Source organism: Salvelinus fontinalis, chromosome 7 (genome assembly GCF_029448725.1).
Source record: "Salvelinus fontinalis isolate EN_2023a chromosome 7, ASM2944872v1, whole genome shotgun sequence".
Classification (NCBI taxonomy): Eukaryota; Metazoa; Chordata; class Actinopteri; order Salmoniformes; family Salmonidae; genus Salvelinus; species Salvelinus fontinalis.
Window position 1 is genome coordinate 18,937,646 of NC_074671.1, and position 19,813 is coordinate 18,957,458.

The 19,813-nt window shown below is 41.8% G+C and overlaps 1 protein-coding gene across 7 annotated transcripts in view; it reads right to left on the reverse strand.

The window, feature by feature from the left end:
• Positions 1–19,813, reverse strand: part of LOC129859158 (dipeptidyl aminopeptidase-like protein 6) — a 344,660-nt gene that overhangs the window by 126,379 nt on the left and 198,468 nt on the right. Inside the window, exon 1 of one of the 7 annotated variants that reach the window (XM_055928576.1) lies at positions 13,145–13,545. The exons of the other annotated variants lie outside the window; for them this stretch is intronic. Coding sequence (XP_055784551.1) covers positions 13,145–13,192 — 48 coding nt within the window. The 5' untranslated portion in view covers positions 13,193–13,545. Of the gene's footprint in view, positions 1–13,144; positions 13,546–19,813 lie in introns of those variants that run through there. 7 annotated transcript variants of the gene reach the window in all.

The window sequence follows — 19,813 nt, forward strand, 5'->3', positions numbered from 1 at the left end:
TATTGTTGTCTCTCAAAGGACCTCTTAACAAAACAAAAAGACCTCCCGGGTGGCGCAGTGGTCTAAAGCACTGCAACACAGTGCTAGCTGTGCCACCAGAGATTCTGGGTTTGAGCCCAGGGTCTGTCGCAGCCGGCTGCGAGCAGGAGGTCCATGGGGCAATGCACAATTGGCCCAGCCTCGTCCGGGTTAGGGAGGGATTGGCCGGCAGGGATATCCTTGTCCCATCGTGCACTAGTGACTCCTGTGGCGGGCCGGGCTCAGTGCACGCTGACACGGTCGCCAGATGTACGGTGTTTCCTCCGACACATTGGTGCGGCTGGCTTCCGGGTTGGATGTGCATTGTGTCAAGAAGCAGTGCGGCTAGGTTGGGTTGTGTTTCGGAGGACGCATGGCTCTCGACCTTCGCCTCTCTCTCGAGTCCGTATGAGAGTTGCAGCGATAAGACAAGACTGGCCTCCCAGGTGGCGCAGTGGTCTAAGGCACTGCATCACAGTGCTAGCTGTGCCACCAGAGATACTACCAATTGGATACCACAAAATTGGGGAGAAAAATAATAATAATAAAAAAAAATATATATATATATATATATATATTTATTTAACTTTCCACTGGCAGGTGTGGATTAAATAGGTGGCAATCCTGCTGGTTTCACCAATCCTTCCAAGATGCGTTATTCTGATGTTGTTGTTTTTTTTTACAAACTGGATCAAAACTCTGCTTCAACTCTCTTCTAATAAGGAATGCTAGATTGTGAGAGGGATGCATGCTTCTTCCCTGATGAAGTTGGGACGAAAGGAAAGGAGCCAACCTACATTTTTATTTCTACGACTCCTAATTCAGAGCTTACTTGAAACTGTCACAGGTTCATATCCGAACTCCTCTTTTTCAGAAATCCTATTTTACACTCGGTACGCAGGCACACCCACTATAATTCAGCTGTACACTGGCAGCAGCCTGAGGACCTATGAGAAAAGATTTGAGGTTCAAGAGTTCAATAAGACGCCACCAGGGAGATGAGAGAACAGCAAGAAGAAAGCCCAGATTCGTGTTCAGTAGTCACAGTAGGCATGAAACAGAAGATGCTAGGGCTGGGACGATACCAATATCACAATACTCGTTAAGAAACAAAACACGAAGCGGATTTCACTTCTTTAGGAAAACAGCCCTAATGTTGGAAATAAGCATCATTAAGTTGTCATCCAGAGACACATTTAATTTCAAAGCTATAGCATACAGGACCAAAGACTTTAGGTATGCTTCGTGTTTACATTTATGCCATCGGAAAAACATTTTGATACTGGTATCGTCACAACCCTAGCAGATAGCTCTCGGAAATGTAATGAAATGGGTTGGTACCATTTTTAATTGTCCAATAAGAAACGTTCAAATTTCTTTCCCATGAAAAAACGTTTTGCTGCAGTGTGTCCTAATGAACACCACCCAGCTGTACTCAGTCACTACAACAGCTAAAGCAAGAGGCCCAATTATACCACAGACACATATCAGAAGAAATGTATTGCAATGCTGCAGTTAGGCATCATTTCCCTACAAATGACACCAGGACCACAAACACTACGATTTGTGCTATTTGCATGACTTCACATTGAGGTTTCATGTCACAACTCACGTGAAGATGGCAATACCTCTATTAACGTAATGTCTATTTGAGTATTTGAGTGATTTATCTCTACTACCCATGGCTACCCACTGCACACTACCCAGGAATGTAGAAACAGAGCGATACAGCTCATAATATCAAAGTCAGGGTAGTGAACTTCAAAATCTATATCTTAAAACAAACAAAGTGTAAAAAAAACAAGAAATGTGAAAATGAAACTTGAGGTAGTAATTAGCATCCTGGTGTGGTGAGCCAGAGCTCAGTGTGGACTACATTTTCAAATCAGTTCAACAACTGATAAATCAAAAGCCCTAATCAAGCTTTCTATGGCGTTTAATACTAGAACAAAGCTGAACGTTCATTTGTTGGAAATGAGGAGTGCATTAGCCGAACACTTGATTTTCATTTGAGATGCCAGCTAACGAGGTAACATAAAAAAAGAGGGAAGACTAAATTGAAAGCCTATGTTTTTTGTCCTCAGTGTGTGTGTGTGGGAGGGGGGGGGGGGGGGGGGGGGGGGAGTGAACACAGGCAATGTAATCATGCAAGACAGCATTCCAGGCATGATCACCAGCATACCCCATGAAAGTAAATAAAATGGCTGCCAATATTTTGACTAAGAAAAAAGCTAAGGGGTTTTCAATCTGCCTTGGCCAAATCCTGTCTGCCAAGACGTTGGTTTTCATATGGTTCTAAGGAAAATTAATCGGATGTGGCTTGCCAATGGACTTCCAAGGATAAGTGATTGATAATAGGAAAGCTAGCTTCCCTTAAAAGGGAAATAATGATGTTGGGTAATACTTTACATCAACACTCCCGGCGCCGTAATCTCATTAACAATCCAATCTGTCAAATTGGAGTGATAACGATATTCTTGGGCGACAAGAGTTCTAGCGGCCGTGTCAATAACACTAATAGTTAGACGGCGATAAACGTCAGCATGTACAGTGAGGTTAGGAGTGGACCTGGGTTTGAACGACATGTTAGGTTAATTCTTCTGCTTCTAAAGCAGATGCAGCCAGGTACAGTGACACTGTACAGTGGACTGGGAACAGCCTCTGAAGTGCAAAATAGATAGTCAATACTTAATGACTGAGAAAAGGAAGTGTTTTCCACCACAAGCTCTCACAGTCTCACGTCAGAATTAGACGTTCACACGTTTCTTAAACATCAAATTTCGAAGTTGTTCCAAACGTCAAATTTTGAAATGTTTAGTTACTTTTCTGTGTCGTTCCAAGGTTAAGTTTAGGCATTAACTCCAAATTCTTAAAGTTAGGCATTAACTCGCAATGGTTAAGCTTTGGGATAGGCTTAAAACAAAAATATAAAAAACGAATTTCTATCGCTTGATTTGAACATGCAACCTTTGGAACCAGAGGCAGATACTTATGGCCATCCACAACACCGTAACAAAACCAAAGCCTATTTGAAGATAACAGTGATCACTGCCCCTAATGATAGGTTCCCACGTCATCTCCCGATGTCTGCAGACATGGATGGTTGTTGAATACTGACTTGAATTACAGGTGACCTGCCTAGTTTGTCATTAGCGTCGGCTAATCAACCAGTTACAGTCATTTTAGGCCGGTTATTTTTCCACTTCATATTAACTAGGCAACTTTTAATTTAAAAGTTTCAATTCGTTAGTCTCCCGTTAGAATGAACGATATTTATCTAGCGATCTATTGATAAGATAGGCGTTTGTCAGTCAAAAAGCGAGCGATGACAGGGAAACGCAGCCTTCTGTCTGTCCTGCCTCCCCGTACAATTTGTGTGCGCTGTGGTTGTTTGCGAAATCCATGACTTAGCCTAATTATTGTTTTCTGGCACATTTATTTATTTTATTTTGCGTGTTTTACATAGCCAGCCATGCTGAGTCATGGTGCATAGTAGGTCACTTACTGTGCTTTGATTGTCAACTGAACAGCAAGTGTTAACTAGTTTATAAAAGGTGTCGAACTGACTGAATAAAGTGCCCTTCATAAAACATGCAAAGGGGATATATGTCCATAGTATTGCATTGGGACAAGTAAACCAAAATATTTCCTAGGTTTCCTTTCCTAGGATGTCTGGGCTTGCCAAACAGTGATGCTAAAATGAGTGAATCTCGTCTCGTCAGTTAGTGTAGCCTACCGAATCGCATCAGCAAGAGAGAAGTTCATTTGGCTCGCCAATTTGCATAGGCTAATGGTAGGCCTATGCTTTTTGGCAATTATCTGCAGATAAAGTATGAAAATATTCGATGAATAATCATCACTTCAGGAACAATAGGTAGTGGAGAGCCTCATTCTGGTCCAAATATGATAATTAGGGCCTTGACGGAATCCTGGCATTAAAATGGAATTCAACAATATGCAATAATGTACTGACCTTAGTAGGGAATCAACTAAATGTATTGAACATGTATTAATCGGGGCCAGTTCATCATAAGACATGAATAGAATGCCATCAGTGATTTGTAACTTCTGAAGAAGCAACGAGAATGCTCCTGTTTGTTTGTGATGCGGGTGTCTACCACTTTGTGTAGCCGTTCGTGATGAGGATAATGAAAACAGTCTTCTTGTCGACGGAAAGTTTTTCCCAAATACCTTCTCAATTAAATGTTAACTCTTAGTAGCCTATGCTTACATGGCAGAATGATATCATGATTATTTTCATCAATCCTGTGTGTATCCATGTGTGCTACATAAAACAAACTCTAAACAGCCTCTTGCTAGGTGCACACTTTAATTAAATGGTAACTACACCCAAAACTAAACATTTCTCAGATCTTAAGAGGTCTCCTGATGTGGTTTATTTTGTTGTTTTCAACAACAAAACAAGTGTGGTTGAGAGCAAAAATCTGAAAAAAATGTAAAAAATTGGTAGGTAGAAAAACTAACCTTTCATCTATTTTTCAAGATAATGTGTTCTATTTACGTCATTTTCTGCTTTAATTAAATACATAATTTGAAGAACAAACATCATTGTGGCAATTCATATCTTGTAGTAAAACTGTAAATAAAACTTTAATCAAGATAAGACAGGTTAAAGGTTTACAATGTTCTCTTACTTAGAAAATAGTCCGGATTATATAGGCCTAGATCTAGACAATAACCAAAACAACTAACAATACAATGAATTCATACATTTTCAGTCATTTAAATTGTAAAGTCATGTCTTTTTCCAATCTGGGAGCTAAACTTGATGAAGTATTAAATCATTTAGCTGTGTGTTTCGGGTGGAATCAAGGCATTAGAATGTTCCAGATGCCACCAACAGAGTTCCTTCTGCAAAACAATTTGAACAGGGACGCCTGGCTGGCAATTTTTTTACATTTGGCTGTCCACTATGTACCTGTGGAAAACACTGAAAAGGGAATACAGTAATATACTATGCCTACTTTGTTCTGCAAACAAAAATCCAATGCGAAATCAATGTCAAATGTTGGCACAAACAGAACAGGTAATGACTTCTGGCATCATATCAAGACGCTGATAGAAACAGTCCCTGACAACCTGTTCAATGAAGTTGGAACATGAACAGCACAATTGTGTAATTCACATCTGCTGGTACAGGCAATAACATGCTTGTACCAGCAGATGTGACTACTATTCACTCCTATCCCTGTTTGTCAGTGCCGGTGCGATGTGAAGGCGACAGCGGGAACCCTGGTGGTCGCCACTAACCTCGGAATGGTCAACATTCCAATTAGAGGTTCGGTGAAACATGGCTACCCCTCCTCGCCCTCCCTGCTCTGCAGCTCTGGGCTTTAATTGCAGGAGGTCGACAAGCCCAGACAAAAGCATCCAGACTGAGGTAAAGTCTGTCAGGCATAGATAAACACACACACATTTTTACCAAGCCGCATACATTCACAGACAGCCAGACACAGAGACATGAGACACAATTACACACTATTGTGGATGCGTGAATAGACCAGCACCGTTCAGCTAAGTAGGGATGGGCAAGATTATCTGGATATCAGAACAGACATTAGTATTTGATTACTTGAGTGAGTGTTAATTTTTAGACTTTTTGTTTTAGGCCTATTTTAACAATGAAAAAGCTTTGTCTAAATTACATTTAATTATCCTTGTGACATGTTTACCTACAAGGATATACCATAACATTTAAAATAAGTAATTTAATAAAAGAAACTTGAAAAGTAGTTTTATAACAGTGCGTTGAGATACTGCTGGCTATTGATGCGCATTTAGCACTCCAAGCTGCCCTGACATTAGTATGCTATTTTCCCCACTTCAAATAGTAATTACAGGCGCTCACCTAATGGAGTTTCCACTATACCTGACACAGATCAATGCAAAACACTCACCAGAAAAGCTTTTTGTAACAGAATCTGTTCTATCATGGCGAAAATCAGACTTCTCTTTCACTGTTGCTGTTACGCCTCGATCACACCTGCAGCGTAGTTTCGCAAAATGGTACGCAGCATCATCTGGATATGTGTGCAGCAAAAGTTGAACATTCGTCTTCGACTACCAAAAACTAGCTTTACCATTTCTATCAAGCCGTCTACACATACAGTTTGACACGTACATTAGATAAATCCAACGTATGCACCACACAGAACACACTGCAACTGCCTCTGCAACGCAATGCTGCAAGGCAAACGCAGCGTTCCATTGGAAATGAATGTACTTCTGGGCTGTTGGTGTGATCAAGGCGTTAGCCGGAATACCGGAGAAAAGCAGCACTTCTTCTGTTTACCTCTGCCATGAGCATCAAGAGTCAATAGCAAAAACATAGATTTATTTTAGAATTTAGACTATCTGAATATCCCAAACAATATCATGATATTATTTGAATAGTAAAATAATTTTAAATGCTCCCTAGTGAAATGTGTATAGAAGAGTGCTCAAACTAAAGCTGCAACTTTTTACTTTCAATGTGGCTTGGATATTTCCCATCTTTAAAAAATGCAGTCAAAAACAAAAACTGACAGATTATAGTTATCGTTTTCTTTTCTCAATGTAATGTCTTTGATTAGTTAGACCTATTTGCAAAACAAAACATACTTTTATCCTCAAACAAGGGATCTTATTTCACACATATCATTCTCTTTGAAATACTTAAAGAAAAATTATGCAACAATTGCATGTTTCCCCAATGGAATTACCCAGCCCATGATGCTAAAGGCTTTGAAGGTTGATATGAAAACACTGAATTGTGTTTAATCGGCTAAATAAGCATATCACCGCTGCTTCACGTAGCCCAGAGACACAATTAGAACATAACAAAGGAGGACAAAAAAAAAACATTTTCTTCACACCTCACAAGAAATGCTGACCTTTTCTTCATTGAGGAGGTTTTGCACAAGATCAGTATTTCTCCAGAGATGCAGTACTGCTAGAAAACACAGACTTTCCAACACGAACAAACGAACATGAACACACACACAGTGCAGTGCCTAAGACAACTATTAGTAGGATGTAAGACCACTTGCTGTGGCATTTTGTTTGTCTACAGGGACACAAAAACAGAAAGAAAGAAAGGAGAGGCAGGGCCAAAACATTTAATTTTAATATTTATGGCTATATTAAAGTCCCCCTTGAAGCTATTGAGCTTTACTAGCATCCCCAGACAGGAGTGTTTATATCATGACAGCAATCATGACGCATTGCTGTGGTGGTCGCATTTCAATCTACTGTCTAATCTCCCCTCTAGCCTCAAACATCACGGCTCAATTGTTCATAATTGCCCTTACGATGAACTATGGCACAAACAATGGTGGGGGAAATCAAGAAACCAATTCCCTCCTTAATCCATTATCCCTTTCCTTTTATTAGCTGGGGGCACTTGGGAAAAAGGAGGAATATATCTTTATTTATCCCCTTCTCTTGTTAAAATGTTCATTTTAGCCACGCTGCTTATCAATCCCATTAGCTTTTGCTGAATTTGTACAACCAGCGAGAAAGGAAATGCAGCAAAATAAGCTTAAGGATACACAATCACTCTAGAATGCACAATGTCATGGAAACTTTACACTGCACCAATATGTGACAAACCAAGGAAGGTGTGCCAATGAATACACATATTTAATGTGCTTGGATTAACTACACAGTGGCATACTGTTTGGTTTAAAGGCATTATCAGATTATTTATCTCCAAGTAGACATTATTGATCCTCAAATCTCGTACTGTCTGAAATGGAGACTAGTGTATCTCCTTACCATAACTATGAATAGCTATTCTGCAGTCGGCTGTCATATACTTTTATAGAGCCTCATCGTAAAGGTCTGAACCAAGAGGCACAAATCAAGTACCTGTCAAAAGCATGTTCAACTACTGTCCTGTGCTACTGCCTTCTACCCAATTAGGAGCAAAGAACGCAGGTTGGAATCTATTCTAGGCCCCTAGTCACGTCCACAGTGACATTTTACATTGGCATTCAACATGGAGGACATACAATCATCCAACAGAAATATTCAAAAAGGTAAGTGCCAATTAAAACTGTTGAATAACAAATCTACCTAAATGCTAAAACTATACATGTCAGACAGATCCTCTGTAAGCTGATCTCCATGCACGCTTTTCCAATCTTGACTTGTACAAAACATAATGAATAAATCAATACATTTACTCAAAATACTGACCGAGTAAGCTGAATTGACATAGCATGGTTTGACTGTTGTAGCCTGAGCAAAGCAGGTGCCCTGAATCAGCAGAGGATGTCGCTACATTCCCTAAAGTTTTCATGCCCCTGTGTGTTTGTTTTAAGTAAAGTGGCCGCTTTAATTAACATCAACTTAAGCAGTCATCGTTCCAATTCTTCATCAGCGAGGCACTTAAGCAGCACCCTCTACCCTGGGCACTGGTTCACTCCGTCACTGGGGAGGAACAATGCTCTGTAGAGCCCTGCATGGGCATGAATTATAAGCCTGAGCCCTACCAGGGCCGACAGCTTCTGCCAAATTTAAGGCCTTTCCCTAAACCCGAAATCAGAAATAACTTCCTCCGTTTGTATATCCATTAGCTTCCCGGCTCTGTCTGTCACTCATTCGCTCGCTCCCTGTGCGCAGCTCGCAGCTTGCTCATAGCGGCTCTGGGTCTGTAAGTATCCATAGCAACGGCTCCGCTTGGGCTGCTCTGCTCAATGAAGAGACATGAGAGAGCAGTTAGCGGTTAGCTACTTTTCGTCACTCTAAACTAGAGCTCTGCGACCCCGACGGGCCCCGACATTATACATCGTGTTAGGGCCGGGTAGGGCTTGTTTTTCCATCAATAACTAGGGTACGGGAAGGGCTCGGGTATCACTAAATTTACCACTAATATTTTGAAGCTGAGACATTTGCGCGTGCTCTGCCGTTGGGCTCGGGTTGGGCAGAAGAGCTCTAATGCTCTGTGACCAGAAGGTCTTCACTCTCTGGAAACGAGCCTAACACGGCACCTTTTTCTCGTTTTATTCATCTGGAAAGGCTCACATGCCTAATACTATCTTAACATTCTAGAAACCAAATTCCTTTTCAGACAAAACCAAATTATCATCAAAATCAAATAACCATTTTCTACTCTGCCTTGTGTAACAGTTTAACTTTAGTCCGTCCCCTCGCCCCGACCCGGGCGCAAACCAGGGACCCTCTGCACACATCAACAACAGTCACCCACGAAGCATCGTTACCCATCGCTCCACAAAAGCCGCGGCCCTTGCAGAGCAAGGGAAACCACTACTTCAAGGTCTCAAAGCGAGTGATGTAACCGATTGGAACGCTATTAGCGCGCACCACCGCTAACTAGCTAGCCATTTCACATCCGTTCCACTTGCTCTCCCCTTCCCCATAATGTTTAGTATTAGCCTTTTGAGTGGTGGATGGGCCTTCATACTCCTGTGTTTATCAAACAATCACACCAACTCCACCCCCAGCCGCCCACAAACACAGTGACATGGTGCTAAGGGCCTCGCTCAGTGACAGATACTGGGCGATAACAGTCCACCTGGCCGTGCTGCTGCTCCAGTTTCAACTGTTCTGCCTGCGGCTATGGAACCCTGACCTGTTCACCGGACATGCTACTTGTCCCAGACCTGCTGTTTTCAACTCTCTAGAGACCGCAGGAGCAGTAGAAATACTCTTAATGATCGGCTATGAAAGGCCAACTGACACTTACTCCTGAGGTGCTGCACCCTCGACAACTACTGTGATTATTATTATTTGACCATGCTGGTCATTTATGAACATTTGAACATCTTGGCCATGTTCTGTTATAATCTCCACCCGGCACAGCCAGAAGAGGACTGGCCTCCCCTCATAGCCTGGTTCCTCTCTAGGTTTCTTCCTAGGTTTTGGCCTTTCTAGGGAGTTTTTCCTAGCCACCGTGCTTCTACACCTGCATTGCTTGCTGTTTGGGGTTTTAGGCTGGGTTTCTGTACAGCACTTTGAGATATCAGCTGATGTATGAAGGGCTATATAAATACATTTGATTTGATTTTGACTGCTGTTTGGGTGTCCCTGTCTGGTGCTGTGCCCTGGGCACAGGGGTATGACCCAACCAATAGTACAACCAACCGCATGACTACTGCAAGTTAAATCATTATAACCATCTTTTACATGTAATATGTACTGCATGCATCTGTGTCTTCTGCATGTGTATTCTGTGAATGAAGTGGACATGTTTGACAGGTGTGTGTCATTCTGTGGACGAAGAGGACATGTTTGACAGGTGTGTGTCATTCTTTCAATGAAGAGGACATGTTTGACAGGTGTGTGTCATTCTTTCAATGAAGAGGACATGTTTGACAGGTGTGTGTCATTCTGTGAATGAAGTGGACATGTTTGACAGGTGTGTGTCATTCTGTGAATGAAGTTGACATGTCTGACAGGCGTGTGTCATTCTGTGAATGAAGTGGACATGTTTGACAGGTGTGTGTCATTCTGTGAATGAAGTTGACATGTCTGACAGGTGTGTGTAATTCTGTGAATGAAGTGTACAGATGCATGTTTTGAGTGCATCGTGTGCAACTGAGACGTTCCCCTGCCTCCCTGGCATTGACTGATAGCAGATGATACGTGAGCAAAGCTGTGGAAAACTCGAGAGGAGGTTGGCTGCTCTATGGGGCTATTTGTCCTTCTCACCTTTTCTGTCATTTGAAGGGGTGCTGTGCACAGACAGGAGGCTCCAGTGAGTCCAGTCCAGACAATGACAAATGCTGTCCAAAGAGCTGTCCATTTAAATGGTGCTGAAACCTGTCACACAGGCTGAACCTCTGATGGTGCAGAATTTAGTATTAGGTGGTGCCCTTTTAGTTGTGCTGAAATGTGCTATCAGGTGCTGAAATGTGCTATCGTGTGCTGAAATGTGCTATCAGGTGCTGAAATGTGCTATCAGGTGCTGAAATGTGTTAGCGGGTGCTGAACATTTTTAAATTAGCCAATACTAGTATATCTGTACCATAGAAACAGATTGGTGAGTTAACCGAACACTTCACAAAGTAATCTACAATAGCCAACAACTGCTGGGGGGTACATTTGCTTGAGATAAAGAATTCACAAATAAAATGTCACATGAGCAATTTTGCACCACTTGAATACTGGGTAGCCTACTGTAATCTATGTAATTAAGAAATGACAAATAGATAAATATAACCATCATAAAATAACGTCCCCCGCCTACATATCCATAATCAAAACAATGAATGCTTTGTTGTTCTTTTCAGTAAATTACCATGTTGAGCCATGTAAAAACGTTGTTTGGCAAACATAAATGATAGCCCGGCTATTGAAGTAGGCAACATTTTTAAACAATGCCTTAGGCCTACAGATAATGATTTTATTGTTTCTGTTAGTGATGCTTCTCAGACGACTGGAAAGGACAACTGTGTGATTGCCTGCAGTAGGCTACATCATATTTTACCTGAAAATGTCCCACCTATTCTGTCATACACTATATATACAAAAGTATGTGGACAACGCTTCAAATTTGTGGATTCGGCTACTTCAGCCACACGCATTGCTGGCAGGTATATAAAATTGAGGACACAGCTATGCAATCTCCATAGACAAACATTGGCAGTAGAATGGCCTTACTGAAGAGCTCAGTGATTTTCAACGTGGCACCGTCATAGGATGTCACCTTTCAAACAAGTCAGTTCATCAACTTTCTGCCCTGCTAAAGCTGCCCGGTAAACTGTAAGTGTTGTTGTTCTGCAGTGGAAACGTCTAGGAGCAACAAAGGCTTTGCCGTGAAGTGGTAGGCCACACAAGCTCTCAGAATAGGACCGCCGAGTGCTGATGCGCGTAGTGTGTAAAAATTGTCTGTCTTCGGTTGCAACGCTCACTATGGAGTTCCAAACTGCCTCTGGAAGCAACTTTTGGAAGCAATGTCAGCACAAGCACTGTTAGTCGGGAGCTTCTTGAAATGGGTTTCCATGGCCGACCAGTCGCACACAAGCCTAAGATCACCATGCGCAATGCCAAGTGTGGGCTGGAGTGGTGTAATGCTCGCCGCCATTGGACTCTGGAGCAGTGGAACTTGCGTGTTCTCTGGAGTGATGAATCATTCTTCACCATCTGGCAGTCTGACAGACAAATCTGGTTTTGGCAGATGCCAGGAGAATGCTACCTCCCCTAATGCATAGTGACAACTGTAAAGTTTGGTGGAGGAGGAATAATGATCTGGGGCTATTTTTCATGGTTCGGACTAGGCCCCTTAGTTCCAGTGAAGGGAAATCTTTACGCTACAGCATACAATGACATTTTAGATGATTCTGTGCTTCTGTGCTTCCATCTGTGTGGCAGTTTAAGGAAGAACTTGACTGGCCTGCACAGAGCCCTTACCTCAAACCCATCGAACACCTTTGGGATGAATTGGAACGCCGACTACGAGCCAGGTCTAATCGCCTAACATCAGTGCCCGACCTCACTAATGCTTGTGGTTGAATGGAAGCAAGTCCCCACAGCAATATTCTAGTAGAAAGCCTTCCCAGAAGAGTGGAGGCTGTCATAGCAGCAAAGGGGGGACCAACTCCATATTAATGCCCATGGTTTTGCAATGAGATGTTCGACGAGTCCACATACTTTTGGTAATGTAGTGAATCTAAATGCTCAGGTCGCGTGCACTGGCCAAGTCAAGGAGCTATCAACGTGCTGCGGATAGGGGGGGGGACGGGACGCTCCATGACTGACTGAGCACTGCAAAGTGCAGGAAATCATTTTCATCACCCATAACAGCTACTTAATACATGTCCGTGATGGTGATAATCGATTTGAAGGAGGCTAAATGGAGTAGACTAAGGTGGGGGTAGTGACGCTGAAAGCAATCACCTTGAATTACAGAGAAGAGTGACTGACTGGTGTGAGAGCCAGTTGTCTTGCCGCACGCTGCATAGGCTACAACAATTCCAAATATTTAAAATGAAGGGGAGGGGTACACAAAATGATGTGAGAAAATGCTACTTGTGGCGTTACAGTAAATAATTGCAGGCTTCACACAAGATTTAAAAAATCTCATTAATATAGACTACAATTTCAGTATAGGGAATCGCCTAGGCTAATAACATCGGTTGAATGAAAGAAAGCGCATCATTACCTGCTCTTGTTGTTGAGATGTTTTCTGTGCCTCCTTCACCGTAGTCATGTTCCCCTACAGTCAGATCAAACAGCTTCTACACTACAACACAATCACAGGTGCCTTTTTAGAGGTGACCGGAACCAGCAAAGTACCACGAAGGGAAAAAGACATTCAATTTCAGTTGTGAGGCTTGAAGTTGAGAGAGAGAGCTTGAGGTAAGCAATAAGTAGTCTGGGGAAAAAATTACAGCAAAAAAGCAAGTCTTAATCTGAGAGAAAACAGATGATGCTTAGTTGTAGCTGGGAGAAAGTGGGAGGGAGAGAGGTAGAGATAAGGGCTGAGGCAAAGACAGCTACTGCAATTTTCACCGACCGCACCACTTTGATAAATGCCTGGCAACCACCAACGGGCGACTGTGATGGGGGAGGCGAAGAGCAATGCTTGTCCCCCACCTCTTCACACTTATCATATTTTCACGCACACCACCACTACGGCACACATACACACACACACACACAAACACACACACAGAACAACAACAACATTGTCATAATTGATCATCAATGTAGATGTAATTTAGGCACTACAATCATACCAGCTATCTTGCCATTTAGCTCCAATACAAATGAGAATAAAATAAAAATGGACAAAGCTATCAATGAAAATATGTATATCATGTATTGGAATAAAACAGCTCACATTGACAGCCTATGTAGTGGGGCTTTAATGACAGTGTTGGGTTGGCTGACCAGTCTCTAGAGCTCAAACCATTTCAGCAGCACGGCACTGTCTGCCTATGCATGCAGAATTGCACTCAAATGGGAGAGGTTATACAGACACGCTTGGTGTTCAAATTGATGACGTATGTCTCGCAGCTGAGAGTCGAGTGTGGAGACAAATGGATTCGGTTCAGTCAGTCATCCTGACAAGTCTTTCCCAGCCAGTCTATACTGGCTAGCTGGCTACAACAGCAGCACGGCGCTAGTTAAAATAAAGTGATGTTTATTTCGATGGGCAAGGGAGAAATACCTTTTAGTATTGGCCACCATCTGGATTTGGTCAACATCTCCAATTTGTTCCATCCCACTTGATTTTATTTCGAATAGGATAGCAGAATACATGAGAAATAACTTGTAATATTGGTAGTAACCATCTGGATGTCACCATGATACAATCTACTGCTCAATGGGGAGAGTTTGCGCTGCAACACAACAACACAGAGCACAGTGTCCTTCGCTCCTGCTTGCCGCAGTAAGGAGAGGGAAGTTGCTACACTGAACAAAAATATGCAACATGTAAAGCGTTGATCCCATGTTTCATGAGCTGAAATAAAAGATGCCAGAAATGTTCCATATGCACAAAAAGCTTATTGCTCTCACATTTTGTGCACAAATATATCCCTGTTTGTGAACATTTCTCCCTTGCCAAGATAATACATCTACCTGACAGGTGTTTGATATCAAGAAGCTGATTAAACAGCATGATCATTTCACAGGTACACCTTGTGCTGGGGACAATAAAAGGCCACTCTAAAATGTGCAGTTTTGTCACACAACACAATGCCACAGATGTCTCAAGTTGAGGGAGCTTGCAATTGGCATGCTGACTGCAGTAATGTCAACCAGAGCTGTTGCCAGATAATTTAATGTTCATCGCTCTACCATAAGCCACCTCCAACCTCATTTCAGAGAATTTGGCAGTATGTCCAACTGGCCTCACAACCGCAGAACATGTGTATGACGTCATGTGCGCAAGTGGTTTGCTGATGTCAACGTTGTGAACGGAGTGCCCCATTGTGGCGTTGGGGTTATGTTATGGGCAGGAATAAGCTACAGACAACAAATTGCATTTTAATGATGGCAATTTGAATGCACAGAGATACTGTGACGAGATCCTGAGGCCCATTGTCGTGCCACCATCACCTCATGTTTCAGCATTATAATGCATGGCCCTATGTCGCAAGGATCTGTACACAATTCCTGGAAGCTGAAAATGTCCCAGGTTTACCATGGCCTGCATACTCACCAGACATGTCACCCATTACGCATGTTTGGGATGCTCTGGATCGAAGTGTACGACAAAGTGTTCCAGTTCCCGCCAATATCCAGCAACTTCACACAGCCATTGAAGAGGAGTGGGACAACATTCAACAGGCCATAATCAAGAGCCTGATCAACTCTATGCGAAGGAGACGTGTCGCGCTGCTTGAGGAAAATGGCATTCACACCAGATACTGACTGGTTTTCTGATCCACACCCCCTACTTTTTTTTTTAAAGGTATATGTGACCCACAGAATCGAAAATCTAATCAAACACTTCATGAGAGCCCATGAGCTCATGTTACGCAACATTTCTATAGGCTATTGTCATGACTGTCCATGAGAATCACCATAGAAGGGGGGGACTAGTGGGATGTTAACAACACACGCTCTGTTGAAAATCAAGAGAGAAGATACAGGCTTGTGCTCTCAAGATTCACCAAAGGATTTTTTAAAATTATTTTATTTAACCTTTGTTTCGCTAGGCAAGTCAGTTAATAACAAATTCTTATTTACAGTGATGACCTAGGAACAGTGGGTAAACTGCCTTGTTAACCTCTCTAGGATCGGGGGCAGCATTTTCACTTTTGGATAAGTAGCGTGCCCAATTTCAACTTCCTTCTACTCATCCCCAGAATATAAGATATGCATATTATTAGGAGATTTGGATAGAAAACACTCTTACGTTTCTAAAACTGTTTGAATCATGTATGAGAGTATAACAGAACTTATGTAGCAGGCAAAACCTTTAGGTCACTGTCTGTTCAATGAGTTTTCATTGGGATAATAGATTTCTAATCAACCTGTTTGCAGTTCCTACCGCTTCCACTGGATGTCACCAGTCGTTGTAAATTGGTTGAGGTTATTCCTTTGTGCAGTAGTACGGCCATCTGGAATTAGTGTAACGTTATGTGTACTGTTTGAGAGTTGCGCAAGGCTAGAAAAGTAGCGTTAGTTTGTTGTACTCCTGTAATGAAAACAAAGACCCATCTTCAATTTGATCGATTATTAACGTTTAAAAATACCTAAAGTTGTATTACAAAAACATATTGGAGTGCCAACAAAAGAAGCTCGTCAAAGGTAAGGCATGATTTATATTTTCTTTCTGCGTTTTGTGTTGCACCTGCAGGGTTGAAATATGCTACACTCTCTTTGTTTACTGTTGTGCTATCATCAGATAATAGCATCTTATGCTCTCGCTGAAAAGTCTTTTTGAAATCTGACGTGTTGGCTGGATTCACAACGAGTGTAGCTTTAATTTGGTATCTTACATGTGTGATTTAATGAAAGTTTGATTTTATATTTCTTTTTTTGAATTTGGCTCTCTACGCAAGCGTCCCACATATCCCAGAGAGGTTTTAAGTGGTAGAACAGATTTTTACCTTGTCAGCTTGGGGATTCGATCGAGCAACCTTTCGGTTACTGGCCCAAGGCTCTAACCACTAGGCTACCTGCCAGAATGTTCTTTGTTCCAACAGACTTTTTCCAGCTGAAATTCTAACAACGAATACTGGAACAATATTTCTAACATAGAACTAATGTAACTGTCTTAGTTATTTTGTGACGTCATTAAAAATGTTAAAGGAAATACTGTAACTTGGAAAGTATACCGACTACATATACAAAGTGTCCATACTCTGCGTTGTGCATGTAATATGAAAAATGATGAGTGTTTTTGTTAAGAGAGGGATGTGATTTGAGAAGCTGTAAGAGAGTTTTTTTTTTTAATAACTTTGCACAGTGAGTAATCACCACACTGAGTGAGGTCAGAGAGCGTGTCCGCCTGTCGGAACTGCCCCTTTTGGGAAAAATGTATGAATTATGTGTTAAGAAAAAACACATTAGACCAGAAAGACGTGAAGCTGCAGCTGCACGTTTAAAGTGGTTTGAACTTTGAATCTCAACACGAGGTAGAGACGATAAACTCATCTGCCGGACAATCACTGGTACGGCTGATTAGCTGTCCTATGTAAAGTATCTTCGAAAGTGAATTTAAGTAGGACCATCCTGTTACTCTGCTCAAACCACCGATATGACTGGCTAGCCTATCTTCAAAGAAGCCTCTTCAAGAGAGAATGGAAGGAAAGAGAGATCGCCGGCGAACCCAGGCATTTCACGTAAATACATTCATGATTTCTTACTCAAAGCGGGCGGCGGTTTGTGTGCATATGGTTACTGTGACACGACTCCAGCTACCCTAGTCATAGACTGTTCTCTATTCTACCGTACGGCAAGTGGTACCGGAGCACCAAGTCTAGGTCCAAAAGGCTTCTTAACAGCTTTTACCCCAAAGCCATAAGACTCCTGAACAGCTAATCAAATGGCTACCCAGACTATTTACATTGTCATCGTTGTCCCCCTCCACCCTCTCTTTTACGCTGCTGCTACTCTCTGGAAATGATCTATGCATAGTCACTTTAACTCGACCTACATGTAACCTACTACCACAATTACCTCGACTAACCTGTGCCCCCACACATTGACTCTGTACCGGTACCCCCTGTAAATAGAGTCGCTACTGTTTCACTGCTGCTCTTTAACTATGTTATTTTTTATTTTTTACTTATCCATTCACATAACACTTATTTACTTAACACTTATATTTCTTAAAATTCCATTGTTGGTTAAGGGCTTGTAAGTAAGCATTTCACTGTAAGGTATACACCTGCTGTATTCGGCGCATGTGACAAATAAATTTTGATTTGATTTTTGATATGGTTACTGTAACAGTCTAATATTTATTTCTCACACAGAATAGGTCAACTTTTGTACTATGGGGGATAGTAGATTGACATAGGCTAGTGCTTTTGCTGTTCGTTAGACAAACTCATCTTGCTGGCTGACGAAAGTACCGTAATTGCTGGACTATTAAGCGCACCTAAATATAAGACGTACCCACAGATTTTTTAAATATTTTTAAATATGTATTTTGTACATAAATAAACCGCACACGTCTATAAGCCGCAAGTGCCTACCGGTACATTGAAACAAAGGAACTTTACACAGCCTTTAAACGAAACACGGCTTGTAACAAAAATAAATAGGCTTTTAAATGAAACACGGCTTGTAACAAAAATAAATAGGCTTTAACGAAACACGGCTTGTAACAAAAAAAATAATAATAATTGCAGTAAACAGTAGCCTACCAAGAAAGTCAAACTTCATTGCGGTGGCGATTGTTTTGGCTTTCAGTCGGATCTGCACAGTTGAAACACCTCGGCCATCTGCTCTCTGTGTGTTGACCCAGTCTTCAAGCTCATTTTCTAGGTAGGGCCATCTGCTTTTCTTCTCTGAAAGCTTTTGTTGTCAGCGTCAGTTCCTCACGCTGCTGTTTCCAACGTCTTATCATCGACTCATTAAGGCCAAGCTCCCGTGCAGCAGCTCTATTTCCTTTTCCAACAGCCAGATCGATCGCCTTCAACTTGAAAGCTGCATCATATGCATTTCTCCGTGTCTTTGCCATGATGAGGGTGACAAAATGACTACCGTAATCAGAATGATGGGAAGTTTGAGCGCGCTCGATTTACGTGACATTATGTGACGGTGCTCAGTTTTTTGGCAGCGTGAATCTTGTGAAAAAAAATTAAATCATAAATTAGCCGCGTCATTGTATAAACCGCGAGGTTCATAGCGTGGGAAAAAAGTAGCGGCTTATATTCCGGAAATTACGGTACATTTTAATGTATATATTTTTTATTTCACCTTTCTTTAACCAGGTAGGCCAGTTGAGAACAAGTTCTCATTTACAACTGCGACCTGGCCAAGATAAAGCAAAGCAGTGCGACAAAACAACAACACAGAGTTAGACATAAACAAACGCACAGTCAATAACACAATAGAAAACTCTATGTACAGTGTGTGCAAATGTAGAAGAGTAGTGAGGTAAGGCAAAAAATAAGCCATGGAGGCGAAATAATTACAATTTAGCATTAACACTGAAATGACAGATGAGCATATAATGATGGGCAAGTAGATAGAGATACTGGGGTGCAAAACAGCAAGAGGGAAATAAACAATACGGGGTGAGGTAGTTGGGTGGGCTCTTAACAGATTGGCTGTGTACAGGTACAGTGATTGGTAAGCTGCTCTGACAGCTGTTGCTTAACCTCTCTTGGGTAGGGGGCAGTATTTTCATGTCCCGATGAAAAGCGTGCCCAAAGTAAACTGCTTGTTACTCAGGCCCAGAAGCTAGGATATGCATATAATTGGTAGATTTGTTAAAATAATGTCTGTGAGTATAACAGAACTGATATGTCAGGCAAAACCCCAAGGAACCCCCCCCCCCCAAAAAAATCAGCGTACCACTATTTTCAACGGTTGTTACTTTTATTATAAGATAGAGTTTCAGGCTTGTTTTTGGAAAAATGAGTCAGAAATTGTAGTTTTTCTAGGTGGCTCCCATTTTGGCTGTAGTGTTTCCAAGCGCGTGAATGAGAGCGCGTTCTTAGGTATTTTTCTCCGGTAAAGACAATAATGATTCTCCGTCTTAAATTTGATCGTTTATTTAAGTATTAGGGTACCTAAGGTTTGATTATAAACGTGATTTGACTTGTTTGGAAAAGTTTATTAGTAACGTTTGGGATTTATTTTGTATCCATTTTGATGGAGGGAAACTGGGTGGAATATTATTGACTGAAGCGTGCCAGCT